Source organism: Rhinoraja longicauda, chromosome 28 (genome assembly GCF_053455715.1).
Source record: "Rhinoraja longicauda isolate Sanriku21f chromosome 28, sRhiLon1.1, whole genome shotgun sequence".
NCBI lineage: Eukaryota > Metazoa > Chordata > Chondrichthyes > Rajiformes > Arhynchobatidae > Rhinoraja > Rhinoraja longicauda.
This window is the reverse complement of record NC_135980.1, coordinates 25,741,987-25,764,056: the sequence shown is the minus strand read 5'-3', so window position 1 is coordinate 25,764,056 and position 22,070 is coordinate 25,741,987. Positions and strand designations below refer to the sequence as shown.

Genomic DNA, 22,070 nt, shown 5'->3' with positions numbered 1-22,070 from the left:
TAGATAGGACATGTTGGTCTGTGTGGGCAAGTTGGGCCGAAGGGCCTGTTTCCACACTGCATGACTCTATGCCTCTAACTCTATAACTTGAGGGCTTGGTTTCAAAGAGAGAGAGACAAAGTTTAGGGGTGATTTACAAGACAAACCTCTTACACTTCGAGTGGTATGTGCCTGAAATGTGCTGCTGGGGGGTCTTTTGGTTTAGTTTAGTTCAGTGATACAACGTGGAAACAGGCCCTTTGGCCCACTGAGTCCACACCGACCATCCATCGCCCGTATACTAGTTCTATTCATCCCACTTTTGTCATCCCACACCTGAGGGGCACTTTACAGAAGCCAATGAACCCACAAACCCGCACGTCTTTGGGATGTGGGAGGAAACCGGAGCACCAGGAGAAAACCCAGATGGCCACAGGGAGAACATCTCTGTACTGTCAGGATCAAACCCTGGTCTCTGGCGCTGCAAGGCAGCAACTCTACCGCTGCGCCACCATGTCACACATCAGCCTTCTCATTTGGTCAATGGTGCTTTTACTGTTGTCACATGTGAGAAGTGCCCTCCCCATATACCTTGATCCCACTAGCCCTAAGAGCTCTATCTAACTCTCTCTTGAAAACATCCAGTGAATTGGTCTCCACTGCCTTCTGTGGCAGAGAATTCCACAGATTCACAACTCTCTGGATGAAAATGTTTTTTCTCCTCTCAGTCCTAAATGGCCTAACCCCTTATTCTTAAACTGTGAGCCCTGGTTCTGGACTCCCCCAACATCAGGTACATTTTTCCTGCATCTAGCCTGTCCAATCCTTTAAGAATTTTATATGTTTCTATAATGGTCCCCTCTCATCCTTTCTAAATAACAGATCCATACCTACCGTCACTTACAACTAATCTCACTTCCCCGCTTCCAATGTGGGGCCTTGGATCTGAAACATGGACTCTGTTTCCCTGTGTTTGCAATAGGGTGTAAAGTCGGGTCAGTGCCTCACCAGAAGCATTCTCCTGCCTCGCTTTGTCCTGCCCCTCCTCTCTTCCAGTGTTCTCCCCCACCCCACCCCACAATCAGTCTGAAAGGTCCCAACCCTTTCCGCAACTGTGTCAGTATTTTAAGCACAAGCGAAACGGTGAACCAGGTGTGCCTGAAATTCCAACGCCTCATTTAACCCTCTTGCTTAAGTTTCGATCAACCCACTGAAGGAGGGGCAATTACCGCAGGCTCGGGCGACAGCAAAGCCGGATCCCAGCAGGTTTCAGCATGTTTGCTTTCTGAAGGATAACTCTGGGCAAGTTTACCACATTTTCGAAAGCTTCAGGCTGCAAGTGAAGAAGGGAAGGGTGTGTCTCCAGCACACACAGCTACTACATAAACATGGCCAATATTCCCACTCAACGTGTAATCATATCTTCCCAAATGCTCCCTTCATTTTTATTCCATAACCCTGGAAATTATTCCCCTCCACGTACTTATCCAGCTTGCATTGAAAGCTTGTGTAGGAAAGAACTGCAGGTGCTGGTTTAAATCGAAGGTAGGCGCAAAGTGCTGGAGTAAACTCAGCAGAGTTACTTGTGGGTAGACGCGAAATGCTGGAGTAATTTAAGCGTGTCAGGCAGCATCTCGGGAGAGAGGGAATGGGTGACGTTTCGGGTCGAGACCCTTCTTTAGACTGGGTGAATGTTGACTTGGCTCGGCAAAGCACTTTGCTTGGAAATGATGTGTGGGAAGAGTAAATAAACCAGGTTAAATAAACATGGGCAACATACCTGTTTCACCAGTCCTCTATCTCGATTCTGTAACAGGTGATCTGTTCCTGGTACTGCAGAACTGAGCACTGTTAAATACAGTGACAAGTGTGTACCCAGTGTTGTACAGAGCCTGAACCCACAGCAACATGTCCAAATGTCCATGTCATCTAGAAATGTAGAAAATAGGTGCAGGAGTAGGCTATTCGGCCCTTTGAGCCAGCACCGACCGCCATTCAATATGATCATGGCTGATCATCCAAAATCAGTACCCCGTTCCTGCCCTCTCCCCATATAGCTTGATCCCACTAGCCCTAAGAGCTATATCTAACTCTCTCTTGAAATCATCCAGTGAATTGGGTTCCACTGCCTTCTGTGGCAGAGAATTCCACAGATTCACAACTCTCTGGGTGAAAATGTTTCTTTCTCATCTCAGTCCTAAATGGCGTACCCCTTATTCTTAAAGTGTGACCCCTGGTTCTGGACTCCCCCAACATCAGGTACATTTTTCCTGCATCTAGCCTGTCCAATCCTTTAAGAAATTTATATGTTTCTATAAGATCCCCTCTCATCCTTTCTAAATAACAGATCCATACCTACCGTCACTTACAACTAATCTCGCTTCCCCGCTTCCAATGTAGGGTCTTGGATCTGAAACATGGACTCTGTTTCCCTGTGTTTGCAATAGGGTGTAAAGTCGGGTCAGTGCCTCGCCAGAAGCATTCTCCTGCCGCGCTTTGTCCTGCCTCTCCTCTCTTCCAGTGTTCTCCCCCACCCCACAATCAGTCTGAAGAAGGGTCCCAACCCTAAGGGCCATCTATCCATGCTCTGCTGCTCGACCCGCTGAGTTACTCCAGCACTATTCTCCACTTGAAACTGAACCTCTCTCCTCTCTATCCCTTGTAATAATGCTGCAAGCGGAGAACCCTCAGATCCTGGCAGTCTTTTCATTTCTACTTCTTGATCGTTCCTGATTCTAATCACTTGGTCACTCCTCCATGAGCAATCATGCTTTCAGTTGCTTGAACTCATCTCTGGAATTCTCCTCTCCACAGTCCCCTCTACATATCCTCTTCTCCTTAAAGCCTGCCAAGCTTTCAGTTACCTCATCCAATATCCATGAAAATGTGAGGGGAGGGGGGGGGGGGGGGTGGGAAAGATAGATCAGCCACGATTGAATGGCGGAGTAGACTCGATGGGCTGAATGGCCTAATTCTGCACCTATATCTTGTGAACTTATGATAGGTAATGTAGAAACAAGGAACTAAAGATGCTGGTTTAGACCACTGATATCAATTTGTCGTCAATTGATCGTCGTTTTTACAAAGCTCCTTGCTGCATAATGCATAAGATGTTTGCACGAATGCCAACCATCCTTGCTCATGAGCTTCAAGTGGTTAGAAAGAGCCAAGGTAATGAATGGAAATCAGAAACCTGGCAGTCACAGCCGGTCCGTCACTTTTATTGATAATTATCAATGTCCAGCATTGGGTGATTTTTGCTCAGGATTCTCGGCAAATGTCTTACAGCTTCCCCTGCTTTTTCAGAAGCTCAATGAAGAAATCATTGCAGGCGATGGTGATGGCCGTGACCAAGTGGATGAACTCCTGGAAATCAACCTTCCCGTCACAGTTCACGTCCAAGTCTTTCATGATGTGGTCCACAGCGTGCGAGTCTTTCTGGTACTGCGGGGAAAGGACAGGTTCAATAGTTTAGATTCGTTTAGTTTAGAGAGGAATAACAGGCCCTTCGGCCCACCGAGCCCGAACCGACCAGCGATCCCCGCACATTAACACTATCCCGCACACACACACACACCAGTGACAATTTACACACGCACCAAGCCAATTGATCTGCAAACCTGTATGTCTTTGGAACGCGGGAGGAAACCGAAGATCTCGGAGAAAAACCCACGCGGTCACGGTGAGAGAGCGTACAAACTCGCAGTCGGGATCCAACCCGGGTCCCCAGCGCTGCAAGCGCTGTATGGCAGCAACTCTACCGCTGAGCCACAGTCAAATCAATTTTATTTGTATAGCACATTTAAAAACAACCCACGTTGACCAAAGTGCTGTACATCAGTTCAGGTACTAAGAAAAACGAACATACAATGGCACACAAACATAACAGCACATACATAAACAGTTCACAGCACCCCCTCAGAGGGCCTCAAACGCTAGGGAGTAGAAATAGATTTTGAGCCTGGACTTAAAGGAGTCGATGGAGGGGGCAGTTCTGATGGGGAGAGGGATGCTGTTCCACAGTCTAGGAGCTGCAATCGCAAAAGCGCGGTCACCCCTGAGCTTAAGCCTGTCCGCGGGATAGTCAGTAGCCCCAAGTCGGCCGACCTGAGGGACCTGGAGATAGAAAGGTGGGTTAGATGATTTTTGATATAGGGGGGGCAAGCCCGTTTATGGCTTTGTATGTGAATAGGAGGAGCTTGAAGTTGATTCTGTACCGTACAGGGAGCCAGTGGAGAGAGGCCAGAATCGGGGTGATGTGGTCCCTTTTACGGGTACCCGTCAGGAGTCTCACTACGGCGTTTTGGACCAATTGCAGGTGGGACAGGGATGATTGGCTGATCCCAGTGTAAAACTAGCTTGGATGTCAACTTCTCTACATCGGCGAGACTAAACGCAGGCTCGTTTCGATCAACACCTTCGCTCAGTCCGCCTTAACCAACCTGATCTCCCGGTGGCTGAGCACTTCAACTCCCCCTCCCACTCCCAGTCTGACCTTTCTGTCATGGGCCTCCTCCAGTGTCATAGTGAGGCCCACCGGAAATTGGAGGAACAGCACCTCATGTTTCGATTTACAGCCCAGCGGTATGAACATTGACTTCTCCAACTTTAGATAGTTCCTCTGTTCCTCTCTTCCCCTCCCCCTTCCCAGTTCTCCCACTGTCTTCCTGTCTCCACCTATATCCTTCCATTGTCCCGCCCCCTGACATCAGTCTGAAGAAGGGTCTCGACCCAAAGGGTCACCCATTCCTTCTCTTCTAGATGCTGCCTGACCTGCTGAGTTACTGCAGCATTTTGTGAAAGCTAGCTTGGAGATGCTTTGCTATTGAGGAATTGTTGAGAGCAGAAGCACCCCATGTTTGGCTGCCCTGCCAAGCCTGCGCCGACCAGCAGTCACCCGTACACTAGTGTGGGTATAGGTTCAGTGTTGATATAGGCGCAATGGAAACTCTTGCTTGCTTCAACATCACAAGACATGGGAGCAGAATTAGGCCACTTGGCCCATTGAATGATCAATACTAGGACAATTTACAGAAGCCAATTGACCTACAAACCTGCACGTCTTTGCAACGGACGCGAGGAGCAAGGGGCGGGTCGGAGGGTGAACCAGGATAATGCCTCCAGCACCTTCAAGGTGGGCTGCAAGAGGCGCCCCCAGGACACAGATGGCGAGGAGAGGAGAGGAGAGGAGAGGAGAGGAGAGGAGAGGAGAGGAGAGGAGAGGAGAGGAGAGGAGAGGAGAGGAGAGGAGAGGAGAGGAGAGGAGAGGAGAAGAGAGGGGACGTCGGTTCACGGGAACTGCTCCAGGACATTGAGCGGGCGGGCTGACCAGACTTTGGACTTTGAATAATGGAGCCAAAAATTGCAGCACCAACGTGTAACATATGCAAAAAGAATTTCACTGTGCAGTTGAATATGTGTCAAATAAAGACAAACACAGAAGTCCATTGAACAATTGCACTTCTGTACAAAGAATTCAGTCTGAAGAAGGGTCCCGATCCAAAACATCACCTATCCATGGTTTCCATAGATTTAGTTTTTATTTTAGAGATATAGTGTGGAAACAGGCCCACTGAATCTACACCAACCAGCAATCACCAGTACACTAGTCCTATTCTACACACCAGGGACAATTACAGAAGCCAATTAACCTATAAACCTTCACGTCTTTGGAGTTTGGGAGGAAACCGGAGCACCAGAAGAAACCCACGCAGTCATAGGGAGAACGTGAAAACCCTGTGCAGACAGCACCCGTAGCCAGGATCGAACCAGGGTCTCTGGCGCTGCAAGATGCTGCCGGACCCGCTGAGTTTTGCCAGCACTGTGTGTCCTTTTTTTTGTAAACCAGTATCTGCACTGGTAGATGCAAAGTGCTGGCGTAACTCAGCGGGTCAGGCAGCATCTCTGGAGAAAAAGGATGGGCGATGTCTTAGGTTGTGACCCTTCTTCTGTCTCTGTGCCTCTCTAAAGGTCCCAACCCGAAAGTCACTCATCCTTTTTCTCCAGAGATGCTGCCTGACCCACTGAGTTACACCAGCACTTTACAAGTTTTTCCTCATCTCAGTCCTAAATGGCCTACCCTTCATTCTTAAACTGTGACTCTGGTTCTGGGCTCCCCCAACATCAGGACCATTTTACTTGCATCTAGCCTGTCCAATCCTTCAAGAATTTTATATGTTTCTACAAGATCCTCTTTCATCCTTCTAAGTTCCAGTGAATACAAGCCCAGTCGACCCATTCTTTCATCAAATGTCAGTCCCACCATCCCGGGAATTAACCTGGTGAACCTACGCTGCACTCCCTCAATAGCAAGAATGTCCATCCTCAAATTAGGAGAGCAAAATTGCACAAAGTACTCCAGGTGTGGTTTCACCAGGGCCCTGTACAAATGCAGTAGGACCTCCTTGCTCCTAAGTTCAAATCCTCTCGCAATGAAGGCCAACAGGCCATTAGCTATCTTCACTGCCTGCTGCACCTGCATGCTTACTTTCAGTGACTGATGTACAAGCACACCCAGGTCTCGTTGCACCTCCCCTTTTCCTAATCTAACACCATTCAGATAATAATCTGCCTTCCTGTTCTTGCCATCAAAATGGATAACCTCACATTTATCCACATTACACGGCATCTGCCATGCATCTGCCCACTCACCCAACCTATCCAGGTCACTCTGCAGCCTCATAGCATCCTCATCGCAGCTCACACTGCCACCCAGCTTTGTGCCATCTGCAAACTTAGAGATTTACATTTAATTCCTTCGTCTATATCATTAATATATATTGTAAATAACTGGGGTCCCAGCACCGAGCCTTGCGGTACCCCACTAGTCACTGCCTGCCATTCTGAAAAGGACACGTTAATTCCTACTCTTTGCTTCCTGTCTGCCAACCAGTTCTCTATCCATGTCAATACCCTACCCCCAATACCATGTGCTCTAATTGTGCACACTAATGCACACTGCATTGAAAGAGGCTATTTGGCCCATTTGTGGTTTCCCATGATATAGGAGCAGAATTAGGCCATTTGGCCTATCGAGACTGCTCCACCATTCGATCATGCCTGATCTATTTTCCCCTCTCAACTGCATTCTCCTGCCTTCTCCCCGTAACTTTTGACACCCTTACTAATCAAGAACCTATCAGTCTCTGCTTTAAAAAATACCTAATGGCTCGTCTTCCACAGCTGTCTGTGGCAAAATTCCACAGATTCACCGCCCTCTGGCTAAAGAAATAGCTGAAGAAGGGTCTCGACCCGAAACGTCACACATTCCTTCTCTCCTGAGATGCTGCCTGACCTGCTGAGTTACTCCAGCATTTTGTGATACCTAAAGAAATACCTTCTCAGCACCATTCTAAAGGTACACCCTTTTATTCTGAGGTTGCACTCTTTAGTCTTACACTCTGCCACTACTGGAAACATCCAATGATTTCATGTTGAGGGATTTGGGTAGCCTTAATCCCTTGCTCCCTCCCACCCCCCCCCCCCAATGACCTTCCAAGTCATTATTAGCCCACCAAGTGAGTGCTTATTCAAAGCAGACACAAGGAACGGCAGATGTTGAAATTTTGAGCAAAACACTTTGCACAAAACACTCCAACACTTTGCGCCATGCTCGCTCAATATCCCTTTAAAAGCCAGGTTTGATTTTGTTTCCATCATCTAATAGTCAAAGAATCCCATAACGACCGCGGCCTGCAGAACTCACCATCGAGGAGCTCGCGGTCTCGGGCAGTGACCGATGTCGGGAGCTCCAAGCCGTTTTTGAAGGTTTCGACCAGCCCCGACCCGGGTTCAGATCGCCCGGTGCGGGGGGAGCTGAGGCCCCCCCCGATGCAGGAGCTTGATCGCCCCGATGTGGAAGGCCCAAATGCTGCCGGCTACGGGAGTCAAGATCGTCCCGTCGACAGAAGGCTCGAGGCCCCAGACCGCGGGAGAACAAAGAAGGGAAGAGATTGAACTTTTTTTTCGCCTTCCTTCACAGTGAGGAATGTGGAGAGGAGTCACTGTGGTGGACGTTCATGTTAAAGTGTATTTTGTGCGTTCTGTTGCTTTTAATTGGTATGACTGTATGGCAAATCAAATTCCTCGTATGTTGCAAGACATATTTGGCTAATAATGTGTAATTATGATTATGATTAAAAAGAAATTCCTCCTCATGTCTCGCCATCCCTATTTCCCCAAATTAAAACATCTGTCTCTGCAGGCCCTGGTCTCTGATTTCCTGTCCAAACTAGTATTGATCTTTCAATGGGCTGAATGGTCTAATTCTGCTCCGATGTCCTGTACCTCACTGAACCTCTGCGCATGACACTAATCTTGATTTGCCTCTCTGGTTAACTAGTACTGTATTCACTAGAGTTTACAGTTTCGTTTACTTTAGCGATACAACGCGGAAACAAGCTCTTTGGCCCACCGAGTCCGTGCCGACCAGCAATCCCCACACCCTAACACCATCCTACACACACTAGGGACAATTTTCAATTTTACCACTCCAATTAGCCTACAAACCTGTATGTCTTTGGAGTGTGGGAAGAAACTGGAGCAAAAACCCACGCAGGTCACGGGGAGAATATACAACCTCCGTACAGACAGCACCCATAGTCAGGATGGAACCCGGGCCTCTGGCGCTGTGAGGGAACAACTCTACCGCCGTGCCACCCAGTTCCCACCCAGAGGAGCTCTCGTTGAAGCATTCAAATGTCAGAGGCCAGAGAGGACCTTTCCCATGGTTGGAGGTCCAGAATCAGGGGTTGCAATCTCACAAAATGGTGCAAGACATTTCGATGGAAATGTGAGACCTGCACAATGTTCTACCACTGAGGGCTGTGGAGGCCAAGTTGCAGAAAACAGTTAAAATAAAGATAGATTTCTAGATACGAATGGCATTGAGTTACAGGGAGAGAACAGGACCTTAGTTAGAGAATTAGGCCTCATCATATTGAATACCCGAGAAAGTAGATGAGGCAACTACTATAGCAATATTTAAAAAGGATTCAGCCAGGTACATGGATAGCAGAGTTTTAGAGGGATATGGACTAAACGCAGTCAAATGAGACCAACTTGGAAGGGATTAAAAGTACCATTAGCAAATTTGCCGATGATACAAAGCTGGGTGGCAGTGTGAACTGTGAGGAAGATGCTATGAGGTTGCAGGGTGACTTGGACAGGTTGTGTGAGTGGGCGGAAGCTTGGCAGATGCAGTTTAATGTGGATAAGTGTGAGGTTATCCACTTTGGTGGTAAGAATAGGAAGGCAGATTATTATCTGAATGGTGTCAAGTTAGGAAAAGGGGACGTACAACGTGATCTGGGTGTCCTAGTGCATCAGTCACTGAAAGGAAGCATGCAGGTACAGCAGGCAGTGAAGAAAGCCAATGGAATGTTGGCCTTCATAACAAGAGGAGTTGAGTATAGGAGCAAAGAGGTCCTTCTGCAGTTGTACATGGCCCTAGTGAGACCGCACCTGGAGTACTGCGTGCAGTTTTGGTCTCCAAATTTGAGGAAGGATATTCTTGCTATTGAGGGCGTGCAGCGTAGGTTTACTAGGTTAATTCCCGGAATGGTGGGACTGTCATATGTTGAAAGACTGGAGCGACTAGGCTTGTATACCCTGGAATTTAGAAGGATGAGAGGGGATCTTATTGAAACGTATAAGATTATTAAGGGGTTGGACACGTTAGAGGCAGGAAGCATGTTCCCAATGTTGGGGGAGTCCAGAACCAGGGGCCACAGTTTAAGAATAAGGGGTAGGCCATTTAGAACAGAGATGAGGAAAAACTTTTTCAGTCAGAGAGTTGTGAATCTGTGGCATTCTCTGCCTCAGAGGGCAGTGGAGGCCAATTCTCTGAATACATTCAAGAGAGAGCTAGATAGAGCTCTTAAGGATAGTGGAGTCAGGGGGTATGGGGAGAAAGCAGGAACGGGGTACTGATTGAGAATGATCAGCCATGATCACATTGAATCGCGGTGCTGGCTCGAAGGGCCGAATGGCCTACTCCTGCACCTATTGTCTGTTGTCTATTGGCATTTTTGCCAGCATGGTCGGGTTGGGCCGAAGGGCCTGTTTCTCTGCTGTATAACTATTACAGAAAAAGTTCAAGGGGCCAAGCAGTCAACGTCTGCTCTGTATTTCTGTTTCCTTGTCTCCATTAAATCTGTTATCCAAAATAAGTCATCTCCAGCTATTGCCACATTTCAAGGAGACTTCATAGGTTGCAAAATGCTTTTTGGATATGCCAAACTTATACAAGACTCGAAGAATTCAAGTCTCTTTAACAAAGTGTGCGAAGTCTAAACTTTGCACTCAAGTAGGATGGCACAGTGGTGCAGCAGTAGAGTTGCTGCCTCACAGCGCCAGAGGCCCAGGTGCGATCCAGACTACGGGTGCTGTCTGCACAGAGTTTGTGCATTCTCCCTGTGACTGCGTGGGTTTTCTCTGGGTGCTCCGGTCTCCTCTCCACAGTCCAAAGACTTTGGTAAAATCCTAAATTATCCCCAGTGTGTAGGATAGAAGCAGTGCATGAGGTGATCGCTGGTCGGCACGGACTCGGTGGGCCGAAGGGCCTGTTTCCGCGCTGTGTCTCTAAAGTCTAAAAGAACTTGGAGTAGGGCTTGAAGCAACCACATTGTTACTCAGTCAGGTGAACCACCCAGTGATTCATGGTTGCATACAGATTCAGTAGGCAGATGGAAGAATTAAAGTCAGGATAATTGGAGCATAACGATTACAGTAAGAATAGTGGTTGAGGAGGACACCTCAGGGCGGGGACAGCACGATTGTGAAATAAATAAACATATACATTAGGCAAAGAAAACTGCAGATGCTGGTTTAAATCGAAGGTAGACACAAAATGCCGGAGTAACTCAGCGGGTCAGGCAGCATCTCGGGAGAGTAGGAAAGGGTGACGTTTCAGGACGAGACCCTTCTTCAGACAGGTTGCTAAACTCACGTCGAAGAGAGGAGGAGAACTTCTTCAAAGTGGACACACCTCGAGGAGAATTCGCAGTGGAGCGGCACGTTGTGTAGGAAAAAAACAAACTGCAGATGCTGGTTTAAATCGAAGGTAGACACAAAATGCTGGAGTAACTCAGCGGGTCAGGCAGCATCTCTGGTGAGAAGGAATGGGTGACGTTTCGGGTCGAGTCCCTTTTTTGAGACCCTTTTTTTCCTACACATCGTGCCGCTGCCACTGCGAATTGCTGGCCACTGTCGGCCGGGACAGTGTAGGCTAACGGAGTGTGTTCGCCTAAAGGAGGTTGCGTAGCAACCTGCCTCCCGGCCTGGGCGGCCAACAGCGGCCCACAGGCCTAATACGGGACAAGGGCGGTCCCGTACGGGACAAACCAATTTAGCCCCAAAATACAGGATGTCCCGGCTAATACGGGAGAGTTGGCAACCCTGGTGAGGCAGCAGCTCTACCAGCACCACCTTGTCTGTGTTGGCCCCTGCACAGCTTCGTGTTCCCAAACACTACGTCTCACATGCCACAATTCAGCTGTGCCGCCCCAGGGAACAGTTTCTAAAATACACCAAACATTATTCAGCCAGTCTGATCGCCAAACTCCCAGTGTAAAGGATTCCCCAGGTGATCAGCAGCTCAGATTAATGACATTCCCTCCCTCCCTCCCTCCCTCCCTCCCTTCCCACAGTGAGCTCTCCTTGGAGACAAGGTGGAAACATAAATATGACAATTACTTTGAACAGCCTCTTGCAAAATTGTTTCCATATCAACAAGGCGGGATGAGTCAGTCTTGTCTAAAAACGGTCATGATCTCACATGCTGGTGTCTCTCCCCCTCACTGAACACCAACTTCATCTCCTCCCCCACAAACTCTCCCCCCTCCCCCCCCCCCACCTTGCCCATCACCTGTAATATACCCTCAATGATCCTCGAACACATCCCATAACTACGGCTTGTTGGGATTGGTGTGGAGGTGGTTCACAATGCTGCACTCTCACCTCCCTCAAGTGCGACACCAGTGGTCAATAAAGGTCGGAAGGGGCGTCAGTAACAGAAGGGACATAATGTCGGTAAAAGTGCAAACATTCTCGGAGTTCAATGGGATCCTTTATCCATGTGCGGGTCAGCTGTCACAGGTTACGGGGAGAAGACAGGAGAATGTGGGATGAATCTGAAGAAGGGTCTCGACCCGAAACGCCACCCATTCCTTCTCTCTAGAGATGCTGCCTGACCTGCTGAGTTACTCCAGCATTTTGTGATAACTCCAGATTCTGGGACAGTTTCTCGCAGCTGTTATCAGGCAACTGAACCATCCGATCTGCAACTCAAGAGCGGTCCTGACCTCCCATCCACCTCATTGGAGACCTTCGAACTATCTTTAATCGGGCTTTACTGGACTTTACTTTATCCTTTATATCCTGTATCTGTACACTGTGGACTGCTTGATTGTAATGTATAATCTTTCAGTTGACTGGATAGCATTCACCAAAAAAGCTTTTCACTGTACCTCCGTACATGTGACAATAAACTAAACTAATCTAGGATTCTCAGAAGTTTGCTGCTGCACAGCGAGTAAATGAGTTGAAGTCCAAAAGCTAGCAAGGTCAGGGTAGGGGGGGGTGCAGCATTAGAGCTGCTGCCTCACAGAGCCAGTGACCTGGGTTTGATCCTGACTACGGGTTCTGTCTGGACGGGGCTTCTACGTTCTCTCTGTGACTGTGTGGGTTTTCTCCGGGTGCCCCGGTTTCCTCCCACACTCCAAAGATGGAAAGGTTTTTGGGTGAATTGGCTTCGGTAAAATTGTAAATGGTCTTTAGTATGTAGGATAGTGATAGTGTACAGGGTGATTGTTGGTCGGCACAGACTCGATGGACCGAAGGGCATGCTTCCACACCGTATCTTTGAAGTCGACAGGAGGATGCAGTTCCAATAGGATCCATTATTAACCCTCCACTGAAATCGCTAGCTAAAATATCACACAATGCAAGAGGCTATTGTGGGCTTCATCAGAACTCCTTACCAGCTCAAATGGATAACTATACTGGGCATAATTATTATGTGGCATTTGGTTGAACGAGAGGAAAGAAGCTAAAGACTGTGGGAAGGTATGTGTGGACTGTGGGGGGAGAAAGTTTGGAGTTAATGGATTAAGGAAGGGGCCATTAGGGCAATGGGAATATGCAGTAAATTGTCACATGCTGAGAAGTGTATTAAATATTCATAAGAAGGTTAACAAATATTCATAAGATGGTTAACAATGAGATACGCAAGGAATTGCAGGTAGGCACACAATAACTCAGCGGGTCATGCAGCATCTTGTAATTCGCAGTGGGAGCGGCAAAATGTGTAGGAGAAAAACTGCAGATGCTGGTTAAAATCGAAGGTAGGCACAGGCTGCTGGAGTAACTCAGCGGGTCAGTCAGCATCTTTGGAGAACGTGGATCGGGGACATTCCGGGTTCTTCAGACTGAAGAGGTGTCCCGACCCGAAACGTCGCCTATCCATATTCTCCAGGCAGAAGCTGCCTTGACCCGCTGAGTTACTCCAGCACTTTGTGTCCTTGTAAGAATGGGATGTGTGTCTTTGCCTGCTGTGGAGCACAAGAGAAGGTGGGAACTGTCCCAAAAACTCGTGGGCCACAGCCCCAATACAGTGCCCTGGTCTGGTCACAACCGGATAAGACAAGCCAAGAGGCCCACGGGGCAGAAAATGGGAAACAGATTCAATTTGGAGCTAATGTATTCAATAATACTCCCTCAACTGGTTGTTTTTTTTAAAAAGAACATTAGAGGAAGCAGCTGAGGGAAGCTGTGTATAAAACTATTAGTGATCTGGAGAGGACAACCAGGAAGTATCTATGTCCCATTACAAACAGTTCCATGACCACAGGGCACAGTGTATTACAAGGGAGTTGAAAACTTTATTTCAACTAAAAGGTGGCTGGGCGTGGCACTCACTTCTGAAACGACTGTGGTGGCAGAAACTCCAACCACATTAATAAATATTAATAAATATTTTGTGTTTGAAACTCGCATCGTACCGGATTGAGAGCGTGAGAAATGGGATTCAAATGATAGTTCCTGTTTGGCCAGAACAGATTTCATGGGCAGACGCAAAATGCTAGGGTAACTCAGCGGGTCAGGCAGCATCTCGGGAGAGGAGGAATGGGTGGCGTTTCGGGTCGAGACCCTTCTTCTGACTGATCAGTCCGAAGAAGGGTCTCGACCCGAAACGTCACCCATTCCTACTCTCCCGAGATGCTGCCTGACCTGCTGAGTTACTCCAGCATTGTGTGTCTACCTTCGATTTGCAGTTTTTTTTCCTGCAGATTTCATGGGCTCTCCCTTTCTATGATTAATATCTTGATCTTCAAATTATGCAACTGGTTGTTTGAAAGAAGAGAATCATTGTAAAGTGTTGATCTCACACTTTGAACCGTAAAGCGATCCCCACACACTAGCACCATCTTACACACACTGGGGACAATTCACAATTTTACCAAAGCCAATTAACCTACAGACCTGTACGTCTTTGGAGTGTTTCGGGACTGCATCGAGAGTGTGGAGTCCCCTTGTCGGTAGTCGAGCGAAGGCCATTGTGAAGGTCAGAAGGACACCAGCTCCCAAACCACCATCCTGTCACGACCATTCTTCCCAACCCATGGACAAAGGAGCGATCTCACGTCGCCCTCAACAACCACCTCAGAACCCACTGCAATGGAGTGGAAACAAGTCATCCTCAACCCTGATGGGCGGCCGGGGAGAGAAGAATGTCGTGCCCCATTGCATCTTCCCAAATGCATCACCTCACACCACCCTGGGTTAAATTATACTTTCCATTTTACTGCCCAAGCCATCTACCCTGAGGTCTGGCGCATTCCTTCCACTTCATCGACCACCACGCCATCAACTTTTGCATCGTCTATGACCACTGTACTCTCTGCATTTTGGTCTAAATCGTTAAAATGTGTTACAAAAAGCTGAGTGTTGAGCCATGTGGAACTCCACTGGAAGCAGCGTTCCATTCTCACGACACCCATTCATCATCCTCATTTGCTTCCTGCCATTGAAGCAGCCTTGGATCCATTTTCTACTCCTCCTTGGGCTTTTAACCTTTTACCTGTGTCAAATCCCCTGCTATATTTAACCCATGGAAATGTATCAAATCGCTACCTTTATCAAGATTCTTGTTTACCTCCTCAAAGAATTTCATTATTTTTTAGTCCTGGCCTTCCCTTAAAAAAATGTAGCAATAAAGTCTGAAGAAGGGTCTTGACCGGAAACGTCACCCATTCCTTCTCTCCAGAGATGCTAAAGTTACTCCAGCATTTTGTGATACCTTCAATAAAGAACTGCAGATGCTGGTTTATACCAAAGATAGATACAAAGTGCTGGAGTAACTCAACGGGTCAGGCTTTAGACTGAAGAAGGGTCCCGACTAGAAACGTCCCCCATCCTTTCCCTCCAGATATACTGCCTGACTTGGTGAGTTACTCCAGCACTTTGTGTCCATCTTCCCTGAACAAATCTTGGTACCTCAATGTAGATTCTAATAATTTTCTAACCTGTAATTAAGACACAAGGGTGTGCAGATACACAAAAGGACAAAATCTCTGGAGAACATGGTTAGATTTCCACCTCTTTTCCAGCTTTTACCCCCTGACCACAATCAGTCTGAAGAAGGGTCCCAAACCAAAAGGTCACCTATCCACTTTCTCCAGAGTTCTTGCCTGACCTGTTGAGTTACTCCATCACTTTGGGTCTCGACTTGTAATTAATTGCTTTATCCCTTTATTCCTTCTTAAACAATGGTGCAATGTTAACAACCTTCCAACCCTCCCACATCTGCCCTTTAGCCACGGAGGGTTTAAAATCAGCCAGAGCCTCTACAGATTCCTCTGTCGCTCTGTTTAAGAGTCTGGGGTGAACTCCCTCCAGGTCCGGTAACTCGATGCACCCCTAAATATTTCCTCTTTTGCCACATCCCTGGAGAACATGGATGAGTGATGTTTTGGGTCGGGACATTTCTTCAGATTTCTGTCTGGGATCTTGCTGTCTTTCTTACATGCCGACGGGGAATGACATGCAAATCCTGCTCTCTGTCAGCACTGAGGGACGTGCTGAGATTTGACAGCTCCTGCAGATGCAGGAACCTCAAACCCTCGTTGCTTTCTGCGGCTCTGCAAGCTCGTCACAGGTAGAGGTTTTGGATCAAGCTCGACTCCCTGTGAGTTGTGAGTGCGCATTGGAGAAAATAAAATCTCCCCGCAACCTCCCATTTCAGTCCTCATCCATCCCACCACTAAATGTTGCAACCAATCACCTCACTAATCCATACTCCTCTGTAGCATCTGAAGCTATCTATTCATCCTCTCGGCACTGATGTTCATTCAACTAGCTCCACAGCTTAAATTTCCCCCTTCTCCCCTCTCTCATCAGTCTCTCCCTCCCCCCCCCTCTCCCCTCTCCCATCAAGCAAGAGGTACAGAAGTGTGAAAACGCTCTCCTCCAGATTAACGGACAATTTCTTCCCAGCTGTTATCAGGCAACTGAATCATCCCATCACACACTTAATGTGCAGTCCTAACCTACCATCTGCCTCATTGGGGACCCTCGGACTATCTTCAATCGGACTATATCTGGCCCGAAATGTCATTCCCTTTATCTTGTACCAAAGGGTCCTGGACCAAAAAGTCACCCATCCCTTTTCTCCAGAGATGCTGCCTGACTCTCTTGACTTACTCCAGCACATGTGTTGTGTGCACACGTCTGTACGCTGTGGGTGGCAGGGTTGTCTTTCTTTCGTATGTCAACTACAACAGTCAAAAGTTGCAATTGGTGCCTCAGAGTACCGCAGTTGATGCTTTGCTGCAAGTTTTGCCAGTTCCGTAGAAACACCCAGGGTGGACGACGAGGACAGAAAGCAGCTCCCACCCCAGCAGGATTGTAATCATGTTCAGTCTTTCTGCTGACTGGATAGCACACAGCTAGAAAGATGGGTGCACATGGCAATAATAAACAAAACTAATTTACCTTCAGGAAGGCTCCAAGCTCCCCCCTCAGGAGGTCCTTGAGTTCAGCCTTGGTCAGTGTGTACTTGTCGCCCTCTTTCCCAGAGTAATGGTAGAAGACTTTGATGATTGCATCCATCGCCCCTTCCAATTGAGATAGCATCTTGCCTTTGACTGTTTGGGCGGCTGCAGAAAGAGGGAGGAAAGAAACATCGAAAATAGGTGCAGGAAGAGGCCATTCGTCCCTTCGAGCAGCACTGCCATTCATTGTGATCATGGCTGATCGTCCCCAATCAATAACCCGTGCCTGCCTTCTCCCCATATCCCTTGATTCCACAAGCCCCTGGAGCTCTATCTAACTCTTTCTTAAATCCATTCAGTGATTTGGCTTTGGAAAACAAAATTCTCACCTCAGTTTTAAATGGCCTCCCCTTTATGGCCCCTGGTTCTGGACTCGCCCAACATTGGGAACATTTTTCCTGCATCTAGCTTGTCCAATCCTTTTATAATTTTATACGTTTCTATAAGATCCCCTCTCATCCTTCTGGGTGGGTTGGGTTGGCAAAGTAAATGCTGGCGGAGAGCGAGAGGACAGCCTCAGATCACATACACATTCACACACAATCCAATGGAAAAACCCTCCAAAGAACCCCCCTGAAGACCCACACCAGATCCCAAAATGTTGGAGTAACTCAGCAGGTCAGGCAACATCTAGGAGAGAGGGAATGGGTGACGTTTCGACCCGAAACGTCACCCATTCCCTCTCTCCTAGGTGTTGCCTGACCTGCTGAGTTACTCCAGCATTTTGTGATACCTTCGATTTGTACCAGCATCTGCAGTTATTTTCCTACACACCAGATCCCATATCATTTGATTTTCCTACTCTCCAGTGGAACTGTGACACACATCACTCAAAATGCTGTCTCCCTCAAGAATTTAAAGGTTAAAGATCTTCTCATACTTCACTTGAACGAATGAGACCGTTGTGTGGATGTTTCGATGATCGATCCTTCCTTCCTTCCTCCCACCGTTCAGCAGATCCAAGGGACACAACTAACGGGACTCTAGCTTTATGCACAGCTCCTGTCAATCACATTAACCAAACCCCGCCCCTTCTCGGTCCATTGGCCCTTCCCCCTGTCAGTCTCCGGCCATCGCCGCCTTCTATTGGTCCTCCGACAGGTCCCGCCCTCCCCATGCTCTAGGTCCCGCCCCCTACCAGAGGGATGATGTCATTCAGTAAACAAGTCCAGAGCTCTTGGGGATTCCCTGCCCAGGCTCTGAGATACTTGCTGAGGAACCACTGGCCAAGGCAAGCGTGCTTGTCCCTAGAAGCGTGCTTGTCCTTGGTCCCGAAAACTCGGGAGTTCCCAGACTGGCGTGGAAGGGGGAAAGGGGAGTGGGCGAGTGGCTGGAAAACCAGGGGGCTTTCCCGGGATCTCCCAACCCCATCATCACCATCCTCAGGGAATTCTTGCTTGCAGTCTGTTCCCCAGGGTCGGAAATCCCAATTAGCTTTAATTTAGTGACAGAGCGCGGAAACAGGCCCTTTGTCTCACCGGGTCCACTCCGACCATCGATCGCCTGTTCACACCATAAGATGTTTTTAAAAGTGTGCTGGCAAAATGTCAGGATGCGTATGTCCCCGTTAGAGTGAAGGGCAAAGCAGGCTAACGTAAGGAAGCTTGGCTGACGAGGGAAATTGAGGCATTAGTAAAAAACAAGAAGGGTGCATGGGACAGGTATAGGCAGCTGGGATCAAGTGCATCCCTGGAGAAGTTTTGGGAACTAAGGAGTAAACTGAAAAAGGAGATTAGAAGGGCAAAAAGGGTCCCGGAGATAGCTCTGGCGGGTAGCATTAAAAATAATCCCCAAAGATTTTATAAATACATAAGGGGGAAAAGGGTGACTGGAGAGAGAGTGGGACCTCAGGAATCAAAGGGGATGGGCAAGGTCCTCAATGAGTATTTCTCCTCTGTATTTACTGAGGAGAGAGACAGTAGGATGGAGGAACTTGGGGCAGTCAATGGAAGTGTCTTGAGAGAAGTCAGTGAAGACGTACTGAAGGTACTATCGTATATGAAGGTAGACAAATCTGCAGGGCCTGATCAGATATATCCAAAGACATTGTGGGAAACCCAAGAGGAAATTGCGAGAGCTCTGGTTGTAATTGAGCCCTGGTCGGCCTTAAATACAAGAGAGGTGCCAGAAGGCTGGAGGGTGGCAAATCTTGTGCCTCTTTTCAAGAAGGGCTGCAGGGAAATTACTGGGAACTATAGGCCGGTGAGCTTAATATCTGTAGTTGGAAAGTTACCAGAGAGTATTCTGAGGGATAGGTTGCACAGGCATTTGGACGGGCAAGGGCAAATTAGGGACAGTCAGCATGGTTTTGTAAGTGGGAGGTCGTGTTTCATAAGTCTGATTCATTTTTTTGAAGACGTGACCAAAAAGGTCGATGAGGGCAGACAAGAGGTAGACACAAAATGCTGGAGTAATTCAGCGGGACAGGCAGCATCTCTGGAGAGAAAGATGACGTTTCGGATGACGTTTCGGGTTGAGAGCCTTCTTCAAACTGGTCTCAAACGGTCTGAAGAAGAAGTCTGAAGAAGGGTCTTGACCTGAAACGTTACCCATTCCTTCTCTCCAGAGTTGCTGCCTGGCCCACTGAGTTACTCCAGCATTTTGTGTCTACCTTCAATTTAAACCAGCATCTGCAGTTCTTTCCTTGTCATTTGACAAGGTTCCGCATGGTAGGCTGCTCTGGAAGGTTAGATCGCATGGGATCCAAGGAGAGATAGCTGGATGGATAGCAAATTGGCTCCATGGAAGGAAGCAGAGGGTGATGGTGGAAGGTTGCTTCTTGGACTGGATGCCTGTGACTAGTGGTGGGCCTCAGGGTTTGGTGCTGGGCCTTTTACTGTTTATCATTTACATCAATGATTTGGATGAGAACATTCAGGGCAAGATTAGCAAGTTTGCTGATGATATAAAAGTGAGTGGTTTTGCAGATAGTGAAGATGGTTGTGAAAGATTGCAGCAAGATCTGGTTCGATTGGCCAGGTGGGCTGAGGAATGGTTGATGGAATTTAATACAGAGACGTGTGAGGTGTTGCATTTTGGGACGTCTAATAAGGGCAGGACCTACACAGTAAATGGTAGATCTTTGGGTAGTGTTGTGGAGCAGAGGGATCTAGGAGTGCAGGTGCATGTTTCCTTGGTCGGTTTGCAGGTAGATTAGATGGTCAAAAAGACTTTTGGCACATTGGCCTCCATCAGTCAGAGTATTGAGTATAGAAGTTGGGAGGTCATGTTGCAGTTGTATAAGATGTTGGTGAGACCGCATTTAGAATATTGTGTTCAGTTCTGGGCTGATATTGTCAAACTTGAAAGGGTTCAGAGAAGATTTACGAGGATATTGCCAGGGCAAGAGGGTGTGAGCTATAGGGAGAGGTTGAGCAGGCTGGGTCTCTACTCCTTGGAGCGCAGGAGGATGAGGGGTGATCTTATAGAGGTGTATAAAATCATTAGAGGAATAGATCGGGTAGACGCACAAAGTCTCTTGCCCAGAGTAGTGAAATCGAGGACCAGAGGACATAGGTTCAAGGTGAAGGGGAAAAGATATAATAGGAATCTGGGGAATAATATTTTCACACAAAGGCTTATGGAACAAGCTGCCAGAGGAGGTAGTTGAGGCAGGGAATATCCCAACATTTAAGAAACAGTTAGATTGGTACATGGATAGGTACAGGACATGTTTGGAGGGATATGGACCAAGCGCAGGCAGGTGTGACTACTGTAGCTGGAACATGTTGGCCGGTGTGGGCAAGTTGGGCCGAAGGGCCTGTTTCCACACTGTATCATTCTATATAGGAGCAGTGAATAGATTAACTGTGTGTGTGTCTGTGTGTGTGTGTGTGTGTGTGTGTGTGTGTGTGTGTGTGTGTGTGTGTGTGTGTGCGTGTGTGTGAGTGTGTGTGCGTGCGTGTGTGTGTTTATGTGCATGAAAACACATACATGCATGTACGTCTGAACGGAAGACCAGTATTTCCGTTGAAATACTAACTTCTGTTGAAATAGTGAGTCTGAAGAAATGTCCTGACCCGAAATGTCAGCTGTCCATTTTCTCCAGAGATGCTGCCTGACCCGTTGAGTTACTCCAACATTTTGTGACTATGTCTGGTATAAACCAGCATCTGCAGATCCTTTTTATTACATTATCACATAATGTCACAGTACATCTGTTGCTCTGAACATTACTATGATATATACCGTATGGGGCCATGAACTGTCTTCTGACTCTGGTCTGTTGATTCTCACTTGTATGACTAACATACACATCTCTTGCAGGTCTCTTCAAATAGCGGCCATGGACGTTCTCTGGACCCCACTGCAATGGACCTCCATCCTCAATCTCCAGGGACCAAACTCAGATCCTGGGGGGACAGGGCTTTCTCCATCGCTGCTCCCACCCTCTGGAACTCACTACCCCAAACCGTCAGAGACTCCTCCTCACTCACCACATTCAAAACATCACTGAAGTCTCATCTGTTCAGCACTGCCTTCAACCACTGACCGTTACCTCTCCTTCTTTTTCCTTTTCCCTTCGTTAACTCATTTATCTACTTATTTTCTTTTATGTCTTAGTAAACCTTGTAAAGCGTCTTTGAGTGTTAGAAAAGCACTATATAAATGTAATGTATTATTATTATTATTATTATTATGATGTTTTTAGTGTTCTTTAGCTTGTTTTATGTGGGGGTTTGGGGGGGTGGTTGGGGAAAACTTTTTCTAATCTCTTACCTCGACGGAGAAGCAATTTGTTTTCTGTATCGTATCTCCGTCCGCACTGCGGCCTAACATCAAGCAGTTGGCGGCTTTTGCTGGAGAGCGATTTTGAGAGCTGCACCGTGGACTTACCATCGGGGAGCTCGCGATCCCTTTGCCAAGGTTCGACCTCGGAGCTCCAACCTGTTTTGTTAGTGTGGTTCCTTTCTGTAACCTGCTCCATTACAGCTACACATCTAATTAACAGAGGCTTTACACTCGAGCCTTGGGTTCAGCCATTTTAATTCAGGATCTCCTTTAGAACATAGAAAATAGGTACAGGAGTAGGGCATTCGG

General features: G+C 47.6%; 1 protein-coding gene across 1 annotated transcript; it reads right to left on the bottom strand.

Moving 5' to 3' along the window:
* Nucleotides 1-3,178: 3,178 nt before the first annotated feature.
* On the bottom strand, nt 3,179-18,035 carry LOC144607022 (protein S100-A1-like). The gene is made up of 3 exons (XM_078423566.1): nt 17,911-18,035; nt 16,972-17,135; nt 3,179-3,423 (listed from the first exon to the last, which is right to left on the bottom strand). Exons 2-3 carry the CDS (start codon nt 17,110-17,112, stop codon nt 3,262-3,264), a joined length of 303 nt encoding a protein of 100 aa, XP_078279692.1. The 5' UTR covers nt 17,113-17,135; nt 17,911-18,035; the 3' UTR covers nt 3,179-3,261.
* Nucleotides 18,036-22,070: the final 4,035 nt, after the last annotated feature.

What these genes read in the sequence shown, in the direction of transcription:
- LOC144607022 (XM_078423566.1), bottom strand. Translation starts at nt 17,112, where the DNA reads ATGCTATCTCAATTGGAAGGGGCGATGGATGCAATCATCAAAGTCTTC. An exon ending in AGCTTGGAGCCTTCCTGAAG is followed by an intron (nt 3,424 to 16,971) that starts GTAAATTAGTTT and finishes CTTTCCCCGCAG; the next exon opens with TACCAGAAAGACTCGCACGC.